Raw genomic sequence first — 21,160 nt, 5'->3', positions numbered from 1 at the left:
TTCTCCAACTGCTTGTTATGAATCAGTTCAATAAACATTACTTATGCTCGTGAATGTGCGTTTTGTTTCTGATTTAACTGAGCTAGTAACTCTCGCATCCTGCCACCCTACAGCTTACAGCTTACAGGGTACTCTGTAGTCGCGTTTCGCGAAGAATCTGCCGCCTGGCAACCATTTTTTCTGCTCCAAGCTTGGCTTGTTATCATTTTTTAATAACATTGTTGCGCACAGCGGTGAAATTTGCATAAAACACACAGCGGGCGACTGGCGACGGGACAGCAAGTGGCCGAGGGAATCGGATTCGGGGATTGGGAACAGGGAACAGGGAAGTGGCAAATAGGAGATGGGAAATGGGACATTGGACAACATGTGGTATGAGTAATTTCTGGCTTAAGCACAAGACAACGACACGAGCGTGCTTTTGTGATTGCCAGTGTGTGTGTGTGTGTGAGCGGGAATGATGCGATGGAATAAAACAATTTTCATACAAATTCCGTGCATTTGCATAAATTTCATGCACTCCGGACGTGGCGATGTCGTCATTTTCATTTTCATCTACTTAGCGCTGAGCGATGCAACCGCCGGGGGCGGACGCAGCGCAGGTGGGCGTGGCTGATGAAGGCATCGGGGCACGACACTTAAAAAATACGAGAAATATGGAAAAGTGGATGTGAGGAGGGGGTACCTCCCCATTCACACGCCTGCAAAAGTTAGCGGCACAACTTTTTGTCGCTCGGCAATAATCATAAAATTTCACTGCATATGAAACAAAAAACCATAAAAGCGGTACCAAAAAGGGAGCACAAGAAACGTGATTGCAGCATAAAAGCGTCATTTACATGCCGTTGTCGTTGTCGTTGTCGTTGTCGCTGCACTTGCATCACTCGTCCTGCCACCGTGCCAGCCAGATGTCCTGGAGTCCTGCCATCCTGCCATCGCAGGACCATCCTGGTCCATTTGCGCATGCGTCGCAAACTTTTCCGTTTGCCATTTGCCGCCTCAATAGTTCGCAGTACCCAGTTACCAGTTACCAGTTACCAATTCCCCGCCCCACGGCTTTATTGAGGTTTTGTTTAAGCTTTTAGCGTAGTTTCCACATTTTCGGGGGCAGGAGTACCAGCAGCCAGGGGCTACAGCTACAGCTATAGCTATTGCTGAAGCTTTAGCTACCCATTCCATTCCATTTGGCCAAAAAAAGTTTTTTCGGTTCTGTGTTTGGCCGGCAGCATTTTTGCAATTAGGCAACTGTTCTATACGAGAGTACATTTCTTTTTTACTTCTCTTTTAGTTTGCCAAATGCAATGGAACTTTTCATTTTCGGCCACAGTTGCAGAGTTTTCATGGCTAGCAGCATTCGGCCCACACACACCCACACACACACACACACACACACACACAGAGAAATTCACATTCACGCAGAGGGACAGAAATTGGTGTGTAATTGAGACCGAATGTAAGGCCATAACAGCCTTTGAGCTGCTTTTTTATTTGCAGCATTTTCGAAGTGGAATATTTATTAAATTATGAGTGGAAACTCGCATACGCAAAAATTATTTAATTGGATATGGTATGGTATTTTTTCTACGGCCATGCCAGACGAATATTTCATTTGATAGTCCGGCAAACGGGATGGATTTTTGGATTTTTTATTTAAATGGAAATTAGCATGTCTGGTGCAAAAGGGTCTCTCGACAAATTTGCTTTTCATATAGGCTCCGAAAAGTGTGCTGCACTTTAATATATTCTGTTTCCCCCGAAGAAGGTAGATCTAACTCAGTTGAATACTTTCCCAAGAGCTTCTCTGCATACTCCATTAATACTACTTTAAGTTTGAAGTGACTGTAACTCCGTTATCGAGCCATCCCTAATCCCATCTCCACCTGCTGTTTGGCATCGGCAAATAGTATCTGACCCCTTGATCTATTTGCTTGTTGAACTTGTGCTTGGCACTTCATTCCATTTAACGCCAAGCAAGCGGAAGGCTCATCAATATGATGGTCGGGTCGCATTATCAAACGTATTTATTTGGCAAACAGCAGGAATAGCATAAGCATGAGCACGGGCATAAAGATAAACCAGGAGGCTCTTATCGGCCGAGATGAAAGCAAGAAAAATGACAACAAATGGCCACGGAATGCCCAAGGAATGGCCAAGGACACACACGAACACGAAACTCGAGCCGGATATTCGCATATTTGGCTATTAAGAAGGGGCAAGAAGGGGGGAAGACTCTGCGGATACAAAAATATTGCGCACGTTGACAGCTTAACGTACATAATTAATGTGACAATCTAACGGAATGCGTGTGTGTGCGGACATTAATATATGGGCATTCGGCCAGATAAACATGTTGCCGAAATGATCAGACCGAGTGGCACCCGGTGGTCCACACAGATGACGAGGCATACATTAATTACAGGCCCACAACCCACAACCCAAACCCAAAGCCAAAACCAAACCGTTTTGGCCTGCTGGCCAAGTTGACTGCTCGGCAAAGCTGCGAACTCATTAAAGGAGCAGGCAACGGGGCGTATGCGTGACGCGTGCTAAATAAATTGAGAGACAAACAACAAACATTAAAAGTTTTTATTGCCCAAATGCGTTCTCAGCAGAAATATAAATGCGCACATCCGCATACGAGGCGGATCGCCGGCATTCTCGCCAACAAAAAGCATTAAATTACTTTATAATCCGTTTATAGCTCTGCCCGGAAGTGGTCCAGACTCAGACTGAGAGCAAGCAAACAAACAAACAAACGAACAAACAAACGAACAAACAAGCTAGCAAACAGACAAACTGGCAAACACTCACGACCCGCCCCCTGGGAGGGCAGCTCAACAGCATAATCAAATCAAAGATTACGTTGAAACATTGAAATTACGTCTAGGGCCGAAAGCACTCATACTCGCAGTCATAGGCACTACCACACACACGCCGCACACGGACACATACACACACAGTCGCACAGTCACACAGTCTCACGTTCACCCACCGCCTCTTCTTCTTTCGCGTCCTTGTTGGCCGAAATTAAATGCTTTGGCCCTGCTCTACCAACTTTTTAATACCCACAGTGGGGGAATCCAGTACATTGCCACCTGAATACTCACCCCCATCATCTTGTGGCACTATTAATGCTACGTAGCTTCAAATCAAACCACAAAAGGTAGCAAGTTTAGATTCAAAGGCGACAATAATCATAATTAACACGCAGAAATGCCTCCGTGGTACCCATTACACTCGAGTCTCGGGTATTCCCCTGCCGCCAACGAACAACGAAAAACTCACAGCCTAACGTGGGGCGCCACAAACAATTACAAACATAAAGCGGGGGGCTGTACAACTTTGACCCTGGGAAACGTAAACAGCAAGAACTACGGAACTGTGGACCACAAAAAAAAAGAACGGTAATAACTGTGCTTCATTCATGCACACAAGGTGATTCGTGTGTCTGCGCACTCTCTCCCCCTCTCTCTCTGTCTCGTGCTCTCTCCCGCTCTCTGCCTCGCTCGGCTCAGTGGCTCTCGTGCGAGCTGCAACGTCCTGCGGTTTCTCTTTGGAAAAGGTGGCAACCCTGCAGAGCGCACATTTGCGAGCCAGAAGCCACGGCTTTTATCAGTTGGCTCGCTGACTTTGTCCTGTGAACTTCGGCGCGCTGGCAGGTCCTGCGAAGTTTCCGCACTTGCTTTGCTGGTGTGGGTGCGACGTGTTTTGTGAGTGCGCGTGTGTGTGTGTCTGTGAGAGGGCGCCAACTTTTCGGTGAGACTTTGGCCACCAGTAAACAACAACAAAGCAGAGAAACATTGACAAAAAATCAAGAAAGGCGGAAAGGACGAAGGACACAGCCTGCGGTCAGGGAAGCCGCAATCAAAAATTGTAAACAAACACTGGAAATCGAGCAAAATCAACAAGGGAAGACGACGCCGCCCTGTAGGCAACGATTCCGCTGCTAGCCAACATGGAAATGGACGTCAACCGCCCGACCGGCCGCCATGGCAACCTAATGACCATATCCGCCCGCTGCTCCAACAACAATGCAACCGGAATTGGAGCAGCGGCTGGAGCTGGAGCCGCCGGAAGTGAGGCACCGCCCAGCGGCTGCTGCGGCATCTTGGGCCGCCTCCTCTGCGTGAGTCGCCACAAGGCTACGCAATCGGTGGCCGGCAGTGATCCCTTCTCCCAGCTGCAGCTGCAGCGCAAGGGAGTCGCCACACCTGCTGCCGTTCCCGGACAGCGACGCCGCAGGACGCCGCAGGAAATCTACTTCGAGAGTCGCGGCAAGTCCTGCAAGAAACTGCTGAAATTCAATGGCAATTCCAACAAGGTGAGTGGCGAAGTGCAAAGAAGAAATGGTGATTCGGCGAATGGCGCATGAAATCCTTGCTAGCGAAGCTGCTGCATTCAGTGGCTCCAATTGACTTGAAGTGGCATACTCAGAGCACACTCTAGCATTGATTTTGGCATGCTCCTACTTTGAAAGTATTTGATTTGAAAGGGGGGAAAGATGAACCAAAAGGGTTAGGGAGCAGCCTGCATCTTCCTTTGAAGATTCTTGAGCCAAGGAATAAGTGGATAATTAATTTGCACTTTGACCCAGTGCAGCTGGAATGTCTTAGGAAGCCGGCTCCTTTTGTGGCACAGTGGAACACCTTGAGGGAGTCCCAGTGCTTATCGCATAATGGAACAATCCCCTTCTCGAGCGCATGGCAAACAATCCTAAAAGTGCATAAATTTTACAGTCTCCTGGCTACATTGTCATCCATTGCGAGGCGAAGACCCCAAAGCCGGAGTCCTGGCGCCAAAGTGCCACGAGCCATGAGCCACCAGCCAGGAGCCACGAGCCATGAGCCACTCAACCGTAAGGTAGCCAATACCCAGTAGTCCTCCCCCTTCCCCTTTCCCCCACAACTATACACGCGTGTGTGTGTGTGGGGCCTTTGTTATAAATTTTGGAAAATTTGTAGCAAAAGCTGCGGAGTGAAGTTCGCTCGATTGCCCCCGGTTTGTTTGCTTTGGCCTAGGTAAAATGGAAAATGTAATGCGATGGGTTGGGTTTGGGTTGAGTTGAGTTGAGTTTGGAAAATAGGGCCAGGAAACACATACACCACACACACGGAATGCTTATGCCACTTTGCATATAAATCATTCGGCATTGTGGCCAGGGCGCAATGCGCTTATGAAATATTTCGTTTGTTTAATGCGCCAAAAGACAACATTCCACTCCGCACAGTGCCACACACAGTGGCTCTGAAGTTTACCCACTTTCGTTCGATATCCCCAAATTCCCACTAATTAAAAACGTGCAAAAGAAAAGCCAATCAAACAGGTCGATGCACAACAATGGCTGCGTGCTCCTTCTATTCCGAAAACCCCAGGAAAAGAGATGTTCAATTATGGCACTGCACTGTGAGAAATAACTACCCAATGATAACTTCCCAATGATACTTAATGCTTGGTGGTTCCAGTGAATGGTTACTCTTGAAGTTCATTTGCGACCACTTGAAGCAGTAGATTGCGGAGTCTCTTGTTTCATTATCAGCAGCTACTATTTGTGCCACCCGAATTTTGTTTCTCTGCACTGGATGTGTCTGCATCAAATGCACATTTCGCACACACACTCACAGTCACACTCACACTCACTCGGCCCGCAATCTGCTGGGCATCACGCACTGGAGCGCAAGCAACAGGATGAATTTGTTAAACAACACGAACACGAAGGATCTGCAGGAGCTCTAGGATTGGGCTGCGGAGCGGAGTGAAAAAGTGAAAAATGAAAAACCCATTCGCCCTATCAAGTGACATCATCAATTTCAGTCTATTTTGCACACAGTCGACTTGTGGCCCTGGTTGTCCGGTGGTCCGGTCTTTTGGTCGTCGTGGTCGTCCTGGTAGTCCTGCTCGTCCTGGCAGTGCAACAATGCCAAAGGACATTAACACCAATCCGTTGACAACGAGTACAGAGGAACGATGGAGACATAGACGCTCTCGAGCCCGCTCCTGTAAAATTCAATTCGAAAAGCTTTACTCGGTCATTGAATCAAGCGCTTTGAGCCGCAGGAGCAGGACAAGGAGAAGGAGCAGGAGCAGGAGCAGGATGCTTTGATGAACAATCTGATTACCCCCAGTTTCGTCCTCAAAGGGTAGTTTACACATCGTCCCCCATCGATTTTATAATGAAGCAATAGCAACAGCAATAGCAATAGCTTAGGTAAAACAAAAACTGTTTGTTCACAGGATAGGGATAAATGGTATCCATTTGCAACCACCCAAAAAACGGAAATCAACCCCCAGATGGTTGTACATAATGTTGCAAGTGAAATCTGACGGGTGGAGTTTACCCTCTTAACCAAATGCGATAATGCTGTAAGACATATTTACATTAACAGCACAGCTCGAAGTGGGTAGAAGGTGTCTGAGGAGTCAGGGAATACCGCAGCATATGCGAATTGAAAGTGAATCCATGGAGTCAAGTCTCGATCGAGTGATATGGCCCATTTGCCTCATTATTTGAGCGCCGACAATGGCTAATGCAAAATCCTTTACTCTTTAATCTGCCCATTTAGTTTTAATGAGCCTTTCTTCATGCCGTGTAATTAGCTTGCCGAGCGCACAAAGGCCAATGCAATCAAGGACTCAACGAACTCGCCGAGCGAAAGAGTATTATGAAAAAATGAACGTCCTCATCGGGCGAGGCGGAAGTGACTAGCCGCTGGCCCTCCCTTTTCGGCCCACTTGCCACCCCCTCTGAATGTCCTTGTAAGCTGCTGACTGTCTGCGAGCATCGTTATGTCCTGGCTCGAGTGTGAGTGTGTGAGAGTATGTGTGTGTGTGCTCTTGCATATGCATATAAAAGGAAGAAAATGCCATCAACATTGCAACGTTGTAATTGCCAACAGGCAATGAAGAGCCACAGCCCGAAAGCTGAAGGCGGAAGGGGCGTGGCGGGGAAAGCGCAGCAAACTGCCAACTGCCACATGTCCTGCCAGCTCAGCTCCAACTGAAAAAAGGACTCGCCGCCTGGTCGCTCACTCGCTACGAGGGTCACTCGTAAAATGTTCAATTAGGGAAAGATTTCATCATTTAATGTAAACAGGATTTCCGGTCAAATAGAAAGCTTACCTACTTATTTGGGGCCAGTTGATATGGTGGTACTTTGATTTACTACATGCAAAACTACATATAAAGATAGTTATATTTGAAATTATGCATATGGGTCGTGAATTTTGGAAGCACGCTCCTCGCAGGACATGTGCGTTGGCCGACTGGGCTGTGCGACACTTTTAGCACACGGCTAATGTGTTTTGGCTGGCGTTGCTGCTGCATTTTCCATGATGAAGCAGGCAGGATGCAGGATGCAGGCTGCAGGATTCAGGATTCAGGAGGCAGAATGCTGAATTCATGGGCTTTGCGGTCCACTCCAAACTGCACTGTCCGTCTGGCTGACTGATGAGCTGGCCGGCTGAGTGTCGCCTCTGGTTTTGCTGTTTGCTGTTTGCTGATTTGGCCAACTGACTGTATCCCATTTTCCAACTATTCATTATAATCAGGCCTGATTACGCCCGCCCAAAAGTTAAGCAGGCCAAGTCAATTTGGGAGTGTATTTATTTAACTGGCGTCGGAAGCCGGAAAGTTGAATGCGGACTGTTGGGTGTTGGTTGTTGGGTGCTGGGTGTGTATAAAATAAAAAGTCATAAAACTGAGCTGAACCGTTGATCCAAGTAGTTGAAACACAGACCCTTTTTTTGTGCCGAGCAGATGAAGCGGTTCGCCTGCCTTTATTTGGCTGAAGGGAGTTTCTCTTTCCTTCAGTTCCCCTCATTTCCCTTTCCCTCACAAGCTCCTCTTTTTCGTTGGCGATGACGATGACAAGGGTGCTTTGCCGCCTCACTGACTAAATAAAATTGGAATTTATTATCATGATTTGTAGCAAGAAGCAGCCAAGAGACAGCGGCAAAATGGCGGGCATAAAAAGCACAGCATCCACAGAAGCCATGCCATCCCATTGCTCCTCATCAGTTCCGAGATCCGAGATCCCCGACCTCGAAACCCAACTCCCAACTGCCTGACTCATCCTCGAATCCTGAGTCCTGCTGAATCCCGAACGCCTAACCCAAAGTCATAGACTTAGATAAGTAAGCGGGGCACTCTTAAATTTATATTCCCCGGCAAAGATTTAAATCGCTCTGGTCAAAGTTGAAGGCAACGCCTACTACTATCGGGGCGGAGGCTGTTGGAGAAGGGGGCGTGACAGCCGCAGAAGGCTTAACTGTGCAGTTCCTTGCTGGTTTATTAGGGTTTTCCCTCCAGCTGCTAAGGCGATTTGCTGCCACCCGCATTCAAGCTGATGCAGCTGGCCACGGGCCGTATGCGCGATTTTGCTGACTGGTTTCTCGGCTCCTTTGTGGTAAGTGCTGGGTGGAATGGATGGAGGAATAGCAAGTGGCAAGTGGCCAGGGGAACTGGCGGCTTACAGCTATCAATGAGCCACTGAGTGGCAGGTTTTCTAATTGCGGCGACTGCAACATGGCCAACAGGATTTATGGGCCTAGGCCGACTTTAGACTTTAAGTTTAAGCCAAAGTAAGTTGATTGTTGTTAAATGTTAAAGCACTCGAATAAGATTGTCATACAAAATTAGTAAGTCCAACAGCTCCTATTACCAAATTAAAATTCTTCAGCCGTTTCAAAACCCCAACTGCCCCCAAAACTCGTAGAAAAGCCCTGGCTTACGCTTGCAGTTGAAGCTGGCCAAATATCTTGGCCACTATTGTTAAGCTTCCCGGGGGAAGCTTACCTGCCCGGTATTTCTTGTTTAAGCCACAGTCTGCTGTCACTCTGCAGTATTCGGCTTCCAACTACAAGTGGGAAATGGGAAATGGGAAAAACTCGTAGCTACATATTTTTGTGGCTGTCAATGTTTTCGCTGGAATTTTCCATCTCCATGGCGTATTCAAAGTGGGACCGGTGGGATAAGCCTAAGTTGAAGTGGAAAACGCTGCGAAGGAATGTGTAAGTGCAGCCCACGCAATTTCATTTCACCTGTCAGCTCAATGTTGCAAAATAAAGGTATAAGTAAAAATGAAAATATAAATAAAAGAAAAAATAAAAACACAGCCACGTACTTGCTAACTTCTCTATACACACAAGCCAAAATGTTCGCTTTTTACATTTTTTTGGAGCTAAGCTGCCGGCTCTCTTCTGCCTGTTCTGCCGTGACAAATTGCGTTAATGCCAAGTTAAGCTGCTGGGAAGGTTGAAGCACCTGGTGGGGGGAGGGGGGGTTTTTTGGCTAAGAGACTCCTCGACCATTTCACCTTCACCTCGATGGCTTTCTTCTGTGACTCAGCTCAGCTGCTCCTTGCAGTTAATTATTGCTGCATCCATCTAGCACGTCTGTCTGTCCATCTGTCTGTCTTACCTTTACCCCAACCCCAATCCCCTCCAGCTTAGCCTAAGTGCTGAACTAAAAGAGACACTCAAATTTCAGGGAATTTCGGACCACTTTCCTGTGCCACTATTTCCCCACTTGGCACACAGCTGCCGCTTGATTAGCCCCGAAAAAACAATTCCTGCCATGTGCCACATGTGCTGTCAACAATATTTTGGCTCTCCACCCACAGGGGCGAAGGAGGAGCATTAAAAAGACATTTGAGCCAAAAATTAAATGAATTTCTCCTTTGGCAGAGGCCAACGTGGAGAAAGCAGTCCGCCTCCCAATTTGCCTGCGCATCAATTTAATTCAATTTATTATCTTCGCTCGAGCGAGCATGTTAGGGCTAATTCAATGAGGTAGACAACGAAATAGCTTGAAATTCCATGTCCTCCGGAGAGTGTCGTCCTTAAAGTGTCTTGAAAACGGGGTAGCGGGGCTGCCTGGTGAATTTTGAGGCAGTCACTGGCAGAACCTCCAGGAATCCTGCGAAATCCTTCGAGGCACGCGAAAGGCTCGGTTGGGATGCGCGATATTTGATGGATGGCTTGGCATCGGTGATATGCTAACGTGCTGGCAGCCAAACAGAATGTGAGTGCCAGCCAAGGACGGCAGGACACCCAGACACCAGGACATCAGGAGGCCTGCCTTTGATGTCGAGCACTCACATCGCAATAGCAATCGCACAATGGGACAACTGGGTCGCACACAATGGGAATGGGAACGAGCATTTAGACTGGCGGCGAACAATGATATGGGCTTTCAAGGCTGTGATTGGAAATTGTTTGCACTTTCCGTGAATTGGGTGGGTGGCACTGGGCCACCGTTCTATTGAACTCTTCCGCGAATCTCCAACTGCTTGGCGCAACAAACATGCCTTTGAATTCAAAGTTATCAATCTTGAAAGAGTAATTCCACGCGAGAATGGCAAAAATGGCAAGTAACAATAAATTATGAAGTCTTTCCATTTTTGACACAGAAACAGATGCTTGTAGAGCCCTGTTGATTCGCATTCAAAATAGGTCGTATACCAAGCCATCTTTATCATTGATATACTCGCTGGTGCAGGCCGTCATGATGTAGCCATTAAAATGTGTTATTAAATTTTTTATTTATTTACTTGCACCATAAAGATGGCGCATAAATTCCAAAATGCCGCATTTGATATACTATCGCCCGTTGTGCCACTGCCGAAACGGAAATTCTAGCCGTGTAATGGGTTAATGCCCGGAGCCGAAAGACAATATCTCGGTCTTTAAAGCAGTCTCGAATAAAATGCTATTTTATGTCGCCATGCCGAGGAAATGAAGCACGAATGGCTAGTGGTGCGGGTAAGGTTGCCCAGTTTTATGTGCCGCCATATAAATTCGGTTGGCTGGCACTGAGAATGGGACTGGGACTGGGAGTCCTCGGATGCGAGTACTTGAGGCTCCGCATTACGTTTATGGCTGCCTAAATTAAACACAAGAAGCCAGCCAAAGACGCCGAGGAAACCAAAGTGGCAACGGCCCAAAGGATCCTGAGCAGCCAGCGGAGCCAAAGGAGACGAGGGCAGGGGAAATTGCTACAAGTTGCTTTATTTTATGCGCATATTTGCGCATATTACTCATACGCCCGGCTGGCATACATCTTCATTTAAGGCAAACGTCTTTAGCCCCGAGGAGCAGCTACTCCTCCTGCTCCTGCTCCTTCTCCTCCCTCGCAGCAGGCCTGGTCGTATACTTTTATTTTATTAAATTTTCATTTCATTTCGTCTCTCAGACATTGCCATACATTACACGTCCAACATGTTGCATGCCCCGGCTGAAGCACTGAAATTTTGGAAATTCGTGAGCATTTGCCGCCGCTTTAAGATGATTTCCATGGGCTGGAAATGGGAATGGGTATGGAGTTCCCAACAGGGGCTGTCGCTCATTAAAAATAACTGAAAGAAGCATTTCCTCGCTGATTCGTTGATTGCCAATGAAAAGCGCAGATGTGGGAGATTTATAAGCTGGTCCGATGGGTGGGCCTCGACCTGATTTATGGGCCTCCGTCTGAATGGCAAAGTGAATACACGGCGGGGCCCACCGTTTTGTGTCCACAGGGATATCGGGCTCAAAGCTGTTTCCGTTACGTTCCGTTTCTGTTTGCCCGTGGGGAAGGTCGTGACCCGACCCCCGAACCACCAATCCACCAACGCACCAGTCACCCAACCTCCCAGATTCCCAGTTTCCCAGCTTCCCGGTCGCCCTGGGCCATTGAGCACCACACAAATGGGTTATTGATGAGCTATTCTGCGCGGTGACTCGGCTCGGTGGCAAAGTTTAGAGCCCAGTCTGTGAATTGAGGCGTGACCGGGACCTCTGCCCCTAATGAGACAATCCGAGGCCGAAACATTCGGGCCACAGGACTTTAAGCCGCCACTCCTGACTCGCATTTACCGGGTAACAGTACTTGGGCAAACTTCCGCCAGCTGTGAGCCGTGGTATCACGCCCAGGACACGTCTCTCCAGCCAAATTGCAGGAGTGCAACAGTGCAGTAGTGCAAGGATTTGCCGGATTCGATGCCATTTTTGATATCTGCTGTGGCGCATAACTTTGCAAGTCTGCGATTGCCTGGCAGCTGGGAAGGCGGCAGCTCAAATTTCATTAGTGCTCAACTTTAAATTGTGGCACATGCGTGACTGTCGCTCGTATCCTTCCCCAGGACATGAGTCCCATCACCATCCTCATGCCCATCCCCATCCCCATCGTTGTCTCCGCTGATGTCGCACTTGTCACATAAATGTGCTTAATCTTTTACACCGGCGAACGCAGAATCCCGGGATCCACAGAGATGACAGTGTGTGCTTCGCTGGAAAATGGTGGAAAATCTCGCAGCCTGAAGACTTGGAAAATCAGAAACTCGGAAACTTTTGCAATGACAAAATGCTGTAACATTTATGAAAATTAAATTTAATGCGAATTTGCCGAGGTATGGCATTGATTTCGATCAAAAAGTTTCAGGGCATTCCTTGAAAAAATTGTTAGCTTTAAAGTTGGGAAACGGGAAATAAATGCAATGAAGTAAAGAGAATTGGCTTATAATGGGTTTCAAATGAAATTAGAATGCCATTAGATGCGCAAAATTAAATCAAAAATATTTTAATTTGCATTTTAGAGGAAACTTGATTAGAGCTTCATGTTAATGAAATGAGAATTTGCCTTTCAAGGCCGAAAAGTATTAAATTCCATGGTAGCCGCAGTAATCCCCTAATAAACGACGGCATTTACATGGCTGAACTAAAAGCAATATCTATATTTCCGCTCGCATTAACCCCACAATCCAGAGTACAGAATCCAGGATTCAGGATCCTGGCACTGCCAATAGTTGCTGCTCCGCATCCTTCCGCAAAGTTTGCCGGCATTTATCGCCCATGGTGCAGCGACTGTAGGATTGCAAGTGGATTCCCATCCAGCCCCGAGCTGCCATTTCCCACTTTCCACTTCCCGCATCTCGCGTCCTGCATCCTGCATCCTGCATCCCACTTGCCATTTCCATGTAGCCGGGACTTGTCTAACATATCAAATTTGTAGCCACGCATATCCTTGTGCGACTCAACATGTCAACTAGCGCTGCGAGGATAAAGGACGAAGGATGGAGGAAACTTTCAGCAGCCACTGCCTGCTGTAGTTTGGCAAAGAACTTTAATTTGTGCATTACTTGCGACGCCGCAAGGACTCGCGAGCGAAACTTTGTCATATAGAAGTTTACACCAAGTTGCGGCTGGCGGGGATGCGGGGATGCGGGGCTGGGGGCTGCCCTCTTTAAGCTGCTCGTAATACAACTCATTAAATTTAGAAAATACTGGCGGGCAAAGTTTCGCTGTGGGCCCATCCGTTGACATCTACATTCAGCCATAAACTTGGCCAACATGGCCAAGATGGGCAGCAAGATGGTGGACCAAGTCGCCGTCTTGGCCATCCGGGAAGCCAGCGGCGATTCCTAACCCGGAAATTTAAGTTCACCCTTGCAGTTTAATTGCAACGGATGTTGGCGTGTAAATTATTTTGTCTGCCTGCCACACCACCAGCAGCAGCTATTCCATTTCTGTGCTAATGAGCAACTTATTAAAACTTTCGCCAGCCTCCGAGCTGCCAGGACCTCCTGAATAGCTCCACTCGAAGGACAAAGAATGCCGATGCGGATGCGGATGGGAATGCGGATAGTGGAGCGCGTGAGGCGCATAATGAAACACAAACAGGAAATATCCGATACAATTGGCACTGGCAATCGAAGACAAAGCCAGCAGATAAGTTTTACAATCAGCCAAAAACTCATTTACGCTCTCGAAAGGCGGCGAAATGAATCGAGGAAAACTCCAATTTCCCCCAATCTCAGTAAACTCCGTGGAATGCTATTCCGCACACGTAAGAATGGCGTAGAGAACTCGAGGCGAAGTTTGCACAAAGCTCACTTTTCACCGGATGAAACAAAGGCTCTGCTTTCAGGGAAAAATCTGTGATATTGTGATAAACTATAGCTTAGAATGTTCCACACTTACCATACTTTCACCTCTAATAATTATATTAGTAGATATTGTTGCAGTCACAATATTCTACAAAAATGGAAAGCATGGTAGTAACTACGTAACTAGTTTAATCTTCCAGAAAGCTCCTTTCTCCATCTTGGCGGAAAACTTGCTCCACCCTGTCTCATCAGAAGTGTTCATAAAATCCTCGAAGGACCTTCGAGTGGAGTTGCGTGCTGGGATGGATGAGTGGGCTACAAGGATGGGGTGGCTAGAAGGAACTCGATGGGCCGGGGGCTCCTCAAGTGCTTAGACAATCGTGTTGAAGCTTTGATTTTCGAGCTTATGCTGGATTTGGAGGCACATCGGCAGGGTGCTCATGAGGGCGGGTAATTAAGTTGAAGTGCCCAGAGATATACACTCGTACCCCCACGCACACACAGACCATTTGCCTAAGTAATGCCCGACGAACCGACTGACTGACTGACTGACTGAATGACTGAGTGACTGACTGACTGGCAAAAGTGTTGAAATGTCTGCGGCAGCACTTAATTAATTAATGTCGAGCGAAGCGAACGGGCGAGCGAAATGAGAAAAGTTTCTGTGCTCAGGACTCAGGACTCAGGAATCGGGGATCTAGGGGTTCCGGGGGTGCCAAGGGTTCCAAGGGTTCCAGGGACTCCAGGGATGCCAGGGACCCCAAAGGATCCTGCAAACTTGGCAGCTATTTGTTGAGTTGCAGCCGTTCAATATTTGTCACCGAACTCATTAAGCAAATTAATAGACAAAGTTGCCAATTGGCGACAATGGAGCTCGCCTTCTCGGGCTGCGCGTTCGGGTATTGCCGTTTGCCATTTGGCATTTTATTTACCGAACCGAAGCTGAGAAGCCAACTGGGAATGGGAATAGGGTCGCCGTGGACTTGTGGTGGCAATAAAGTGGCGCGCCATAAAAACCCAAAGTCAACAAACGATTCCAGCGGAGAGTCGCAGAAATCGATTACGGACGCCTCAAGGAGGAGTTCCCTGCGACTGCGACTGTGAATGTGAATGTGAATGGGCATCGACGACCCAGTCCTGGCCACGTTTTCGATTTCGCCACTCGGCATTCGCCACCTGATGCCAGTTGCCCTGGACCACCTCCCCAGTGCTCGCAGTGCTCCTAGTGCCCCACATCCACATCCACGTCCGCACCCAGTTCCCATTTATCTGCGCTCCTCTGCGAAATTGCCAACGTTGCAGCTCAAAAGCGGAAGTGATTTTCCAGCGTGTACGTGTCTGCTCTCCCCTGCGTGTATGTGTGTGTGTGTGTGTGTAACTGTGAGTGTGTGCGTGTCCCTATAAATAGTTGTGGGTGCTGGTGCTGGCAGTCACTTTGGAGTAGGGATATTGGGTATACCACTACCAGTTAATCAAATAAAATAAAGTACATAACTAGAAAACAGGGATCATTACAAAATATTAAAGATTAATATAAACTAGGAGATATACAGCAAGTTTAAAGTAAAGCTAAAAGAGCACATGTAGTTCATAGTACATTTTTCTTTTATTTATATGTAGGGTATGTCCGCACTTCCAATCTCCGTGGGCATTAGTGACTTCTGGGCCACCACTGGTGCATCCTGCTGCATAAACCCCACAGCCAATATGTGTGCTCAGTGCCGAGGGGGAAGGGGGTGGTGGGGTGAGGGGGTGACAAGGACGCGGATGGCAGTGAAGGATTTTATGACCCTTGATAGTGGCAAGCGATTTGTTGCGTGCATCGGTGGCTGCCGTTGCATTTTCAATTTGGCAGCGCGCACTTTTGGCGTCTTTGAATAATGCAATGGCAGTCGTGGTAGAAGAGGAGAAGGGGAGGGGAGAGGGGGAGGCGGAGGAAGGCAACCAATCAGTGGGGTATCTGTCGTCACTAAGCTCATTTTGGCAGCTTATTAGGCAGTCGTAGCCAGAGCTACAGTTCCATTTTACCCGCTTCTATAATTTCCAAACACGAGCGCGCAATTTCAGCGAAGCCAATCGCGTCATTTGGGGCAAGTTGACAAATATGCAGCACGTGCTCTGGCTCGCCACAAGGGCAGTTTGTGGACCGGATTGATGTGCCATCCATGTGCCATTTATGCAGCCAGAAACCCAAAAACCCAGAAAGCCAGCAAACTAGATAGCCAGACATCAGCTTGGTTTTTCCGCGGAAAATGTGATTTTCGGTGTCCCATTACGGGCAATAGCGTGAAAAATATGCTTCTAATTGCGCAAAAGAAATGGCAAACGAGGCTGGAATTTTAAACAGAAAGATGACATAATTATCTAGGAAAAATGGAAAGTACAAAAATAGCTTTAAACTCTGTAAACTTTCCAAATGGTCAATTATCGTTTAATAAGATGCACACGTCGACTTCCATTAAAGAGCTTTCGGAATTGTGGAAATATTTTGCAGACACTCTGCGCGTTTATAAGTTAAATGCCTTTTCATCAGTATCAGGCATTCACCGGCAGGGAAAAGCGTTCAATACTCATTAATGTTAAAGGCGATTTCCCATTTCCATTTGCAGCTTAATGTGCCGTAGCCGGGCTTTTCACCTCCATTGGAGGCATCTCCATTCAAACACTCAATGGCATCGATCGGCCTCATTGTTTTCGGTCAGCCGGAGTCGAACGTAAATAAAACGTAAGCGGATGCATTTTTAAGTGCCCTGCGATGCATTCATTTAACACAATTCACCTGGCAAAGCCCAGTTGCGACTCCAGGCATATGCGAATCTATATTTTAAAGTCAAAATGCAGTACAAAGGCGTGGAAAATCAGGGAAAACCAGGGAAAATCTGGGAAGAATTCAGAGCCCCCGGGGCGAATTTGCTCGTGGCTGCAGCTGCAGCCACTTCAATTTCAAAAGCATCAGCTCCTGCTGGTGGCTGCCTTCTGGTTATGTTTCCAGGCTCCTGCGGTGGCCACTGGCCGCTTTTCCACTGGCTTTTCACTTTGGCTCCAGATTTTCCCACTCCACTCCACTGTCCATTTGGCTCCCCTTTTCAATTTGCTGGAGTTTTCTTTGCAGCTTGCCAGCGCAGGAGCCTTTAAGCCAAGTTCAATGTTTGATTAGCCCCTCGGAGCAGCGTGCTTCCTGTTTGCCGGACGCTTATTAAGCATACGCCTCGTTGTGCGCAAATATTTGAAATGTCTGGCATTTAGCGACTGTGAAATGTATTAATTATGAACGAGCAGCGTGCATTGACCGCAGCAACCGCATTCAAAATGGGCAAATGAAATTGAAGCCACGCGCTTGCAGGACAGTCATTTTGGCCAATGATAAACTAGCTGACGAATTTCATTTAGGGCTTCTGTTGGCCAACTGCGGTTTCCGTGGCAGTGACATGAATGTCAATTTAATGCGAAAATGCAGCTTTGCCAGCAATTGAGCAGAAGTGGGCAAATGCACAGGGGACACTGCCTAAGAACAACAGGTGAATGGGAGGGCAAGTGAATTATGAAATCAGATTATATGTGGTGGTGTAAAATTCAGCAGCATAAAAGCGTCAAAAGCAATTCCATGTCGATTTTATGCCAATTTAATTCGACCAAATTAAACGAAAGCCTGTTTGGCAATAATTGCCCACTTAATGATAAACACTCGCAGTGGACTTGATTAAGGTGCAGTTTCATGGCAACCGAATCCGATTCCAAATCCCGGCTAAACAATCTGCACGATTTTAATTACGATTTTCAATTAAAGTGCGACACAGAAAACCAATTTGCAATTGGCTCCGATGGTCTGCAAGAGCTACACGGAGAAAAAAAGGCTAGCTAAAGAGTTTCTAGTTTCTAAAATATACAAATGTGCTTTCAACTGAAACTCTAGTATAACATGCCCCATCTGAATCTGAGATAAACTCGTTGTGTATTATTAACTTACTATTTAGACCACATAATTTGCCGCAGTGCACTCATGTTTCATCATCTCCGCCTCCTTTCAGATACTGCTGTATCCCGAGGAGGGCTGGGCGCGGACCGCCTCGTCCAGTTACTGGACCATCACGCCCTGCTTCTGGCAGCCCAATCGCTGCCGCATCGTCGAGTGCTCCGGAACCCAGCGGCGCGCGACGAAGGCCCGGATGCTGCCACTGGAGCAGCAGGGATCCCTGCTGATTGCCGGACACTTTCGCCGGACGACGGCGCCGGGTGGAGGAGCTGCATCGCCGGCGGGGGGCGGGGCAGCGGGCAACGGGTCGGTGGCTGCCACGCCCACGCCCGCAATACCTGCCGATGCAATCCGGACGGGGTCAGCGGGCTGTGACAAGTCGCCGCCCGCGTGGAACGACGAGTTCAAGCTGTATCTGACGTCGAACATCTCGATGGAGGACTACAACATGGGCTACTGCCTCACCGGATTCGTGGAGCGCCGCTGCCAGGTGACCAACACCTTCCAGATGACACACTTCGCGGTCATCAAGCGCCAGTGGCCACCGTCGCCGTCCAACCTGGGCAACTCCTAAGGCCCCGCATCCCACTTTTGTAATTGTGATCCGACCTTTTGTTCCGCATTGGAATCGAAATGAAATTAATTAGGGGGCTGTGGCTGTTCTTACTTTTGGAGCATTTTCCGAGTTCTTGACATCAAAGATCCGCACAGTTAACAATTAATAAATATTTCAATATTTCCCTGAATTCAACATGCCAAATACTGTTGCATACTTTAAGGCGTTTTGTGGCAACGTACATTTAAATATTTCTTAGAAAGGCAAAAGAAATTAAGATCAGACACAGTCCTTTAAAGCAAGTAGCACTTAAGTTTTTAGCATATAAGTAGAGCCAAAATGTTTGTTGTGCAATCCCGAATGAAAATCAAAAGAAAAGTTCGCCAGGTCTTTAGAAAATGTAACATAAATTGCCGAGGCCACTAGATCATAAGGCTTAGAAAACTAATGGCGGAGGGGAATCCTTAAGGACGTACTGCACTTGCCGTAGTTTAGCTACATTTTCTGCATGTTTAGTGCGTAAATTGTAATTTTAACTAAATGTGCAACAGAAATGGGAAAAAGAGAAAACTAGGAAACAAAAAAACTTTACGTGTGCTTTCAGTGTTGTGTAATTTGAAAAACGGAAACAAACCGGAAAAAATAAGCGAAAAAACCAAATACTAGTAACTGTTAAATGCTAAATGAAACTAAACCGCTTTGCCAGCTCACACACACACACCAGCACGTACTAACACCAACACATACTCACACCAACACACAGGCACCCACTTACACACTCGCACACTTAAGCCGGGACGGCTACTTAATGCTTCAAAAAGTGCAACAAATTGAAACTTGTGCTTGTCGAAGCATGTGATTGTGAGTGCTCACTGTAAGCTGCTACAGTATACACACATACAAGTATTTACGAGGCTGCGTGTGTGTGTGTGTAGGAGCTGGTACTCTTTTCTACTACATACGAATATGTACTTTAACGGCCATGTTTGCGAAACCTATTGCCTTTAAGCTTTAAAATATAAGCACAACTCAACTGTATTGCAGGCAAGCAAGTCAACAGCTTCGAGCGATGGCCATTGGCACTGAACAGCAGTTTGACGACAGGCGGGCATTAAAGTTAATTATTTAACGAGCTGTTTAAGGCAAACAAACATGATTTTATGCCTCGTAAGCCGATTTCCTGTTTCCGGCACATTGCATGGTCACATTGCAGCCCAAGCGTGCTTCTCTTGGAGGCTTGGTCACACTGCGATTCATATTTTCGCTCTTTTGTAGCGAAAGCGAAGTAAACTTGTTAAGCAAGTGCTAAAAACTGCTGATTACTGTCACTGGCCGCTTAGCCGACTCTACGCTAATCTAAGGAACTAAGCCCCTAAAAATCTCTATCTTTCTCTCTCACTAACTCCACCCACTGACCCACTCGTGCTACGGCTCTATCCCTCTTATTCACTCACTTTGAGCATGATACGCAACGTATATCAACAATTCGTCCAATGATTGGAGTCTTCTGGCGCCACAAATTGCCACGTGTCAAGTTGGCAAGGCCGGAGCTCCAATTGCCAAAAACCCTAAGTGTTAAAAAACAATGAAACCAAACGTAAAGGAAACCAAAGCTAAGTCAAAACTCAACGTAGGCTAAGGATAGTTTAAAAATCCATATTTACAAGCTAGAATATGAATCTATATATATATTATATATATATATCTATATATTTGTGTGTAGGCTGAACCTTTTTGCGTATTTATCTGTGTATTTGTATAACTGTATTGCGATTACATATACAATAACATTTTTGCTGTAGTTCGCATAGCTCGCTTTTAGGCGCTTTTACACGCAAGCGAATAAGGCCGAAACCTCTAAACTCCCTTTTTTGCTTCAGTCGTCAGTTTGCAGATGTCCCTGCCACTTTGCCCCACAACTTATTGATATTGATATTTAAGTATCAGGTACCTGCCACAATCGACACGAAAACCAAACCAAACAAACAGAAAAACTCGAATATACATAACTATTTATTGAGCGATTACGATTACGTCTGTGCAAATATTTGTGTCCATTTTAATTAGAGAGAATACAAAGATGTCCAGATGTCAGAAAAATCAAGTTATTTTTTAGAGATCACTCTGTCCCAAAATAAAACCCGCAAATCGATGTCGTACACCCGAGTTGTATAAATGTTTATTAGGGATTCTTGCTCTCTGTGTGTAGCAAATATTTCCGCGCCTATGCTTAAAAACCAGACACAGACAACAGACACGAGTTGTTCGGCTTAAAGCTGAACAGCACTTGCAACACTTGCAACACTTGAAAACAAATCGAACAAAACACGCATGAGCTTTTTTGTAGTTCTATTTAAACACTTTAAATAGCAAACAAGTCAACAAATAAATCTATTTTCCGTGCTGCCGAGCACAGGGAATAAATTAATGTTAAGCTTCTATCGAAATAAGCGATGTAAGCGAGCATAATTAGTCTAATCGAGAGATAAGGTAAATCGCTAGAAAAAAAAAGGAAAACAAAAAAAAACGGCAGAAAAAAGGCAGTAAAAAATCAAATCAAATCAGATGGAAATGCAAATGAAAATATAAATCGAAATCGAAATCAAACACGCCGATGTTAATGCAACTGCATAAATCAAAAGGGAATAAAGCCTCGGCAAATGCAATTTGAGCTGGCAGTGGATTCGTGTAATGAAAATAAATACCCCAAAGGTATGTAGAATGCAGTTGAACATGAGAAATCAAAACATTGCAAATAAAAAAGGAAAGCAGA

At 46.6% G+C, this 21,160-nt stretch overlaps 1 protein-coding gene across 1 annotated transcript; it reads left to right on the top strand.

Annotated features, from left to right (window-relative positions):
- The first annotated feature begins 3,617 nt into the window (after nt 1-3,617).
- On the top strand, nt 3,618-21,160 carry LOC6532014. Its single transcript, XM_002092757.3, has 2 exons — nt 3,618-4,321; nt 17,887-21,160. Exons 1-2 carry the CDS (start codon nt 3,956-3,958, stop codon nt 18,403-18,405), a joined length of 885 nt encoding a protein of 294 aa, XP_002092793.1. The 5' UTR covers nt 3,618-3,955; the 3' UTR covers nt 18,406-21,160.

Source organism: Drosophila yakuba, chromosome 2R (genome assembly GCF_016746365.2).
Source record: "Drosophila yakuba strain Tai18E2 chromosome 2R, Prin_Dyak_Tai18E2_2.1, whole genome shotgun sequence".
NCBI classification, from domain to species: Eukaryota; Metazoa; Arthropoda; class Insecta; order Diptera; family Drosophilidae; genus Drosophila; species Drosophila yakuba.
Note: the sequence above shows the minus strand (reverse complement) of the source record. Positions and strands in the feature narration are given on the sequence as shown.

Excerpts from the sequence above, each read along its gene's own strand:
- LOC6532014 (XM_002092757.3), top strand. The coding sequence starts at position 3,956 with ATGGAAATGGACGTCAACCGCCCGACCGGCCGCCATGGCAACCTAATG. Across the intron at positions 4,322-17,886 it reads TCAATGGCAATTCCAACAAG|ATACTGCTGTATCCCGAGGA; the intron begins GTGAGTGGCGAA and ends GCCTCCTTTCAG.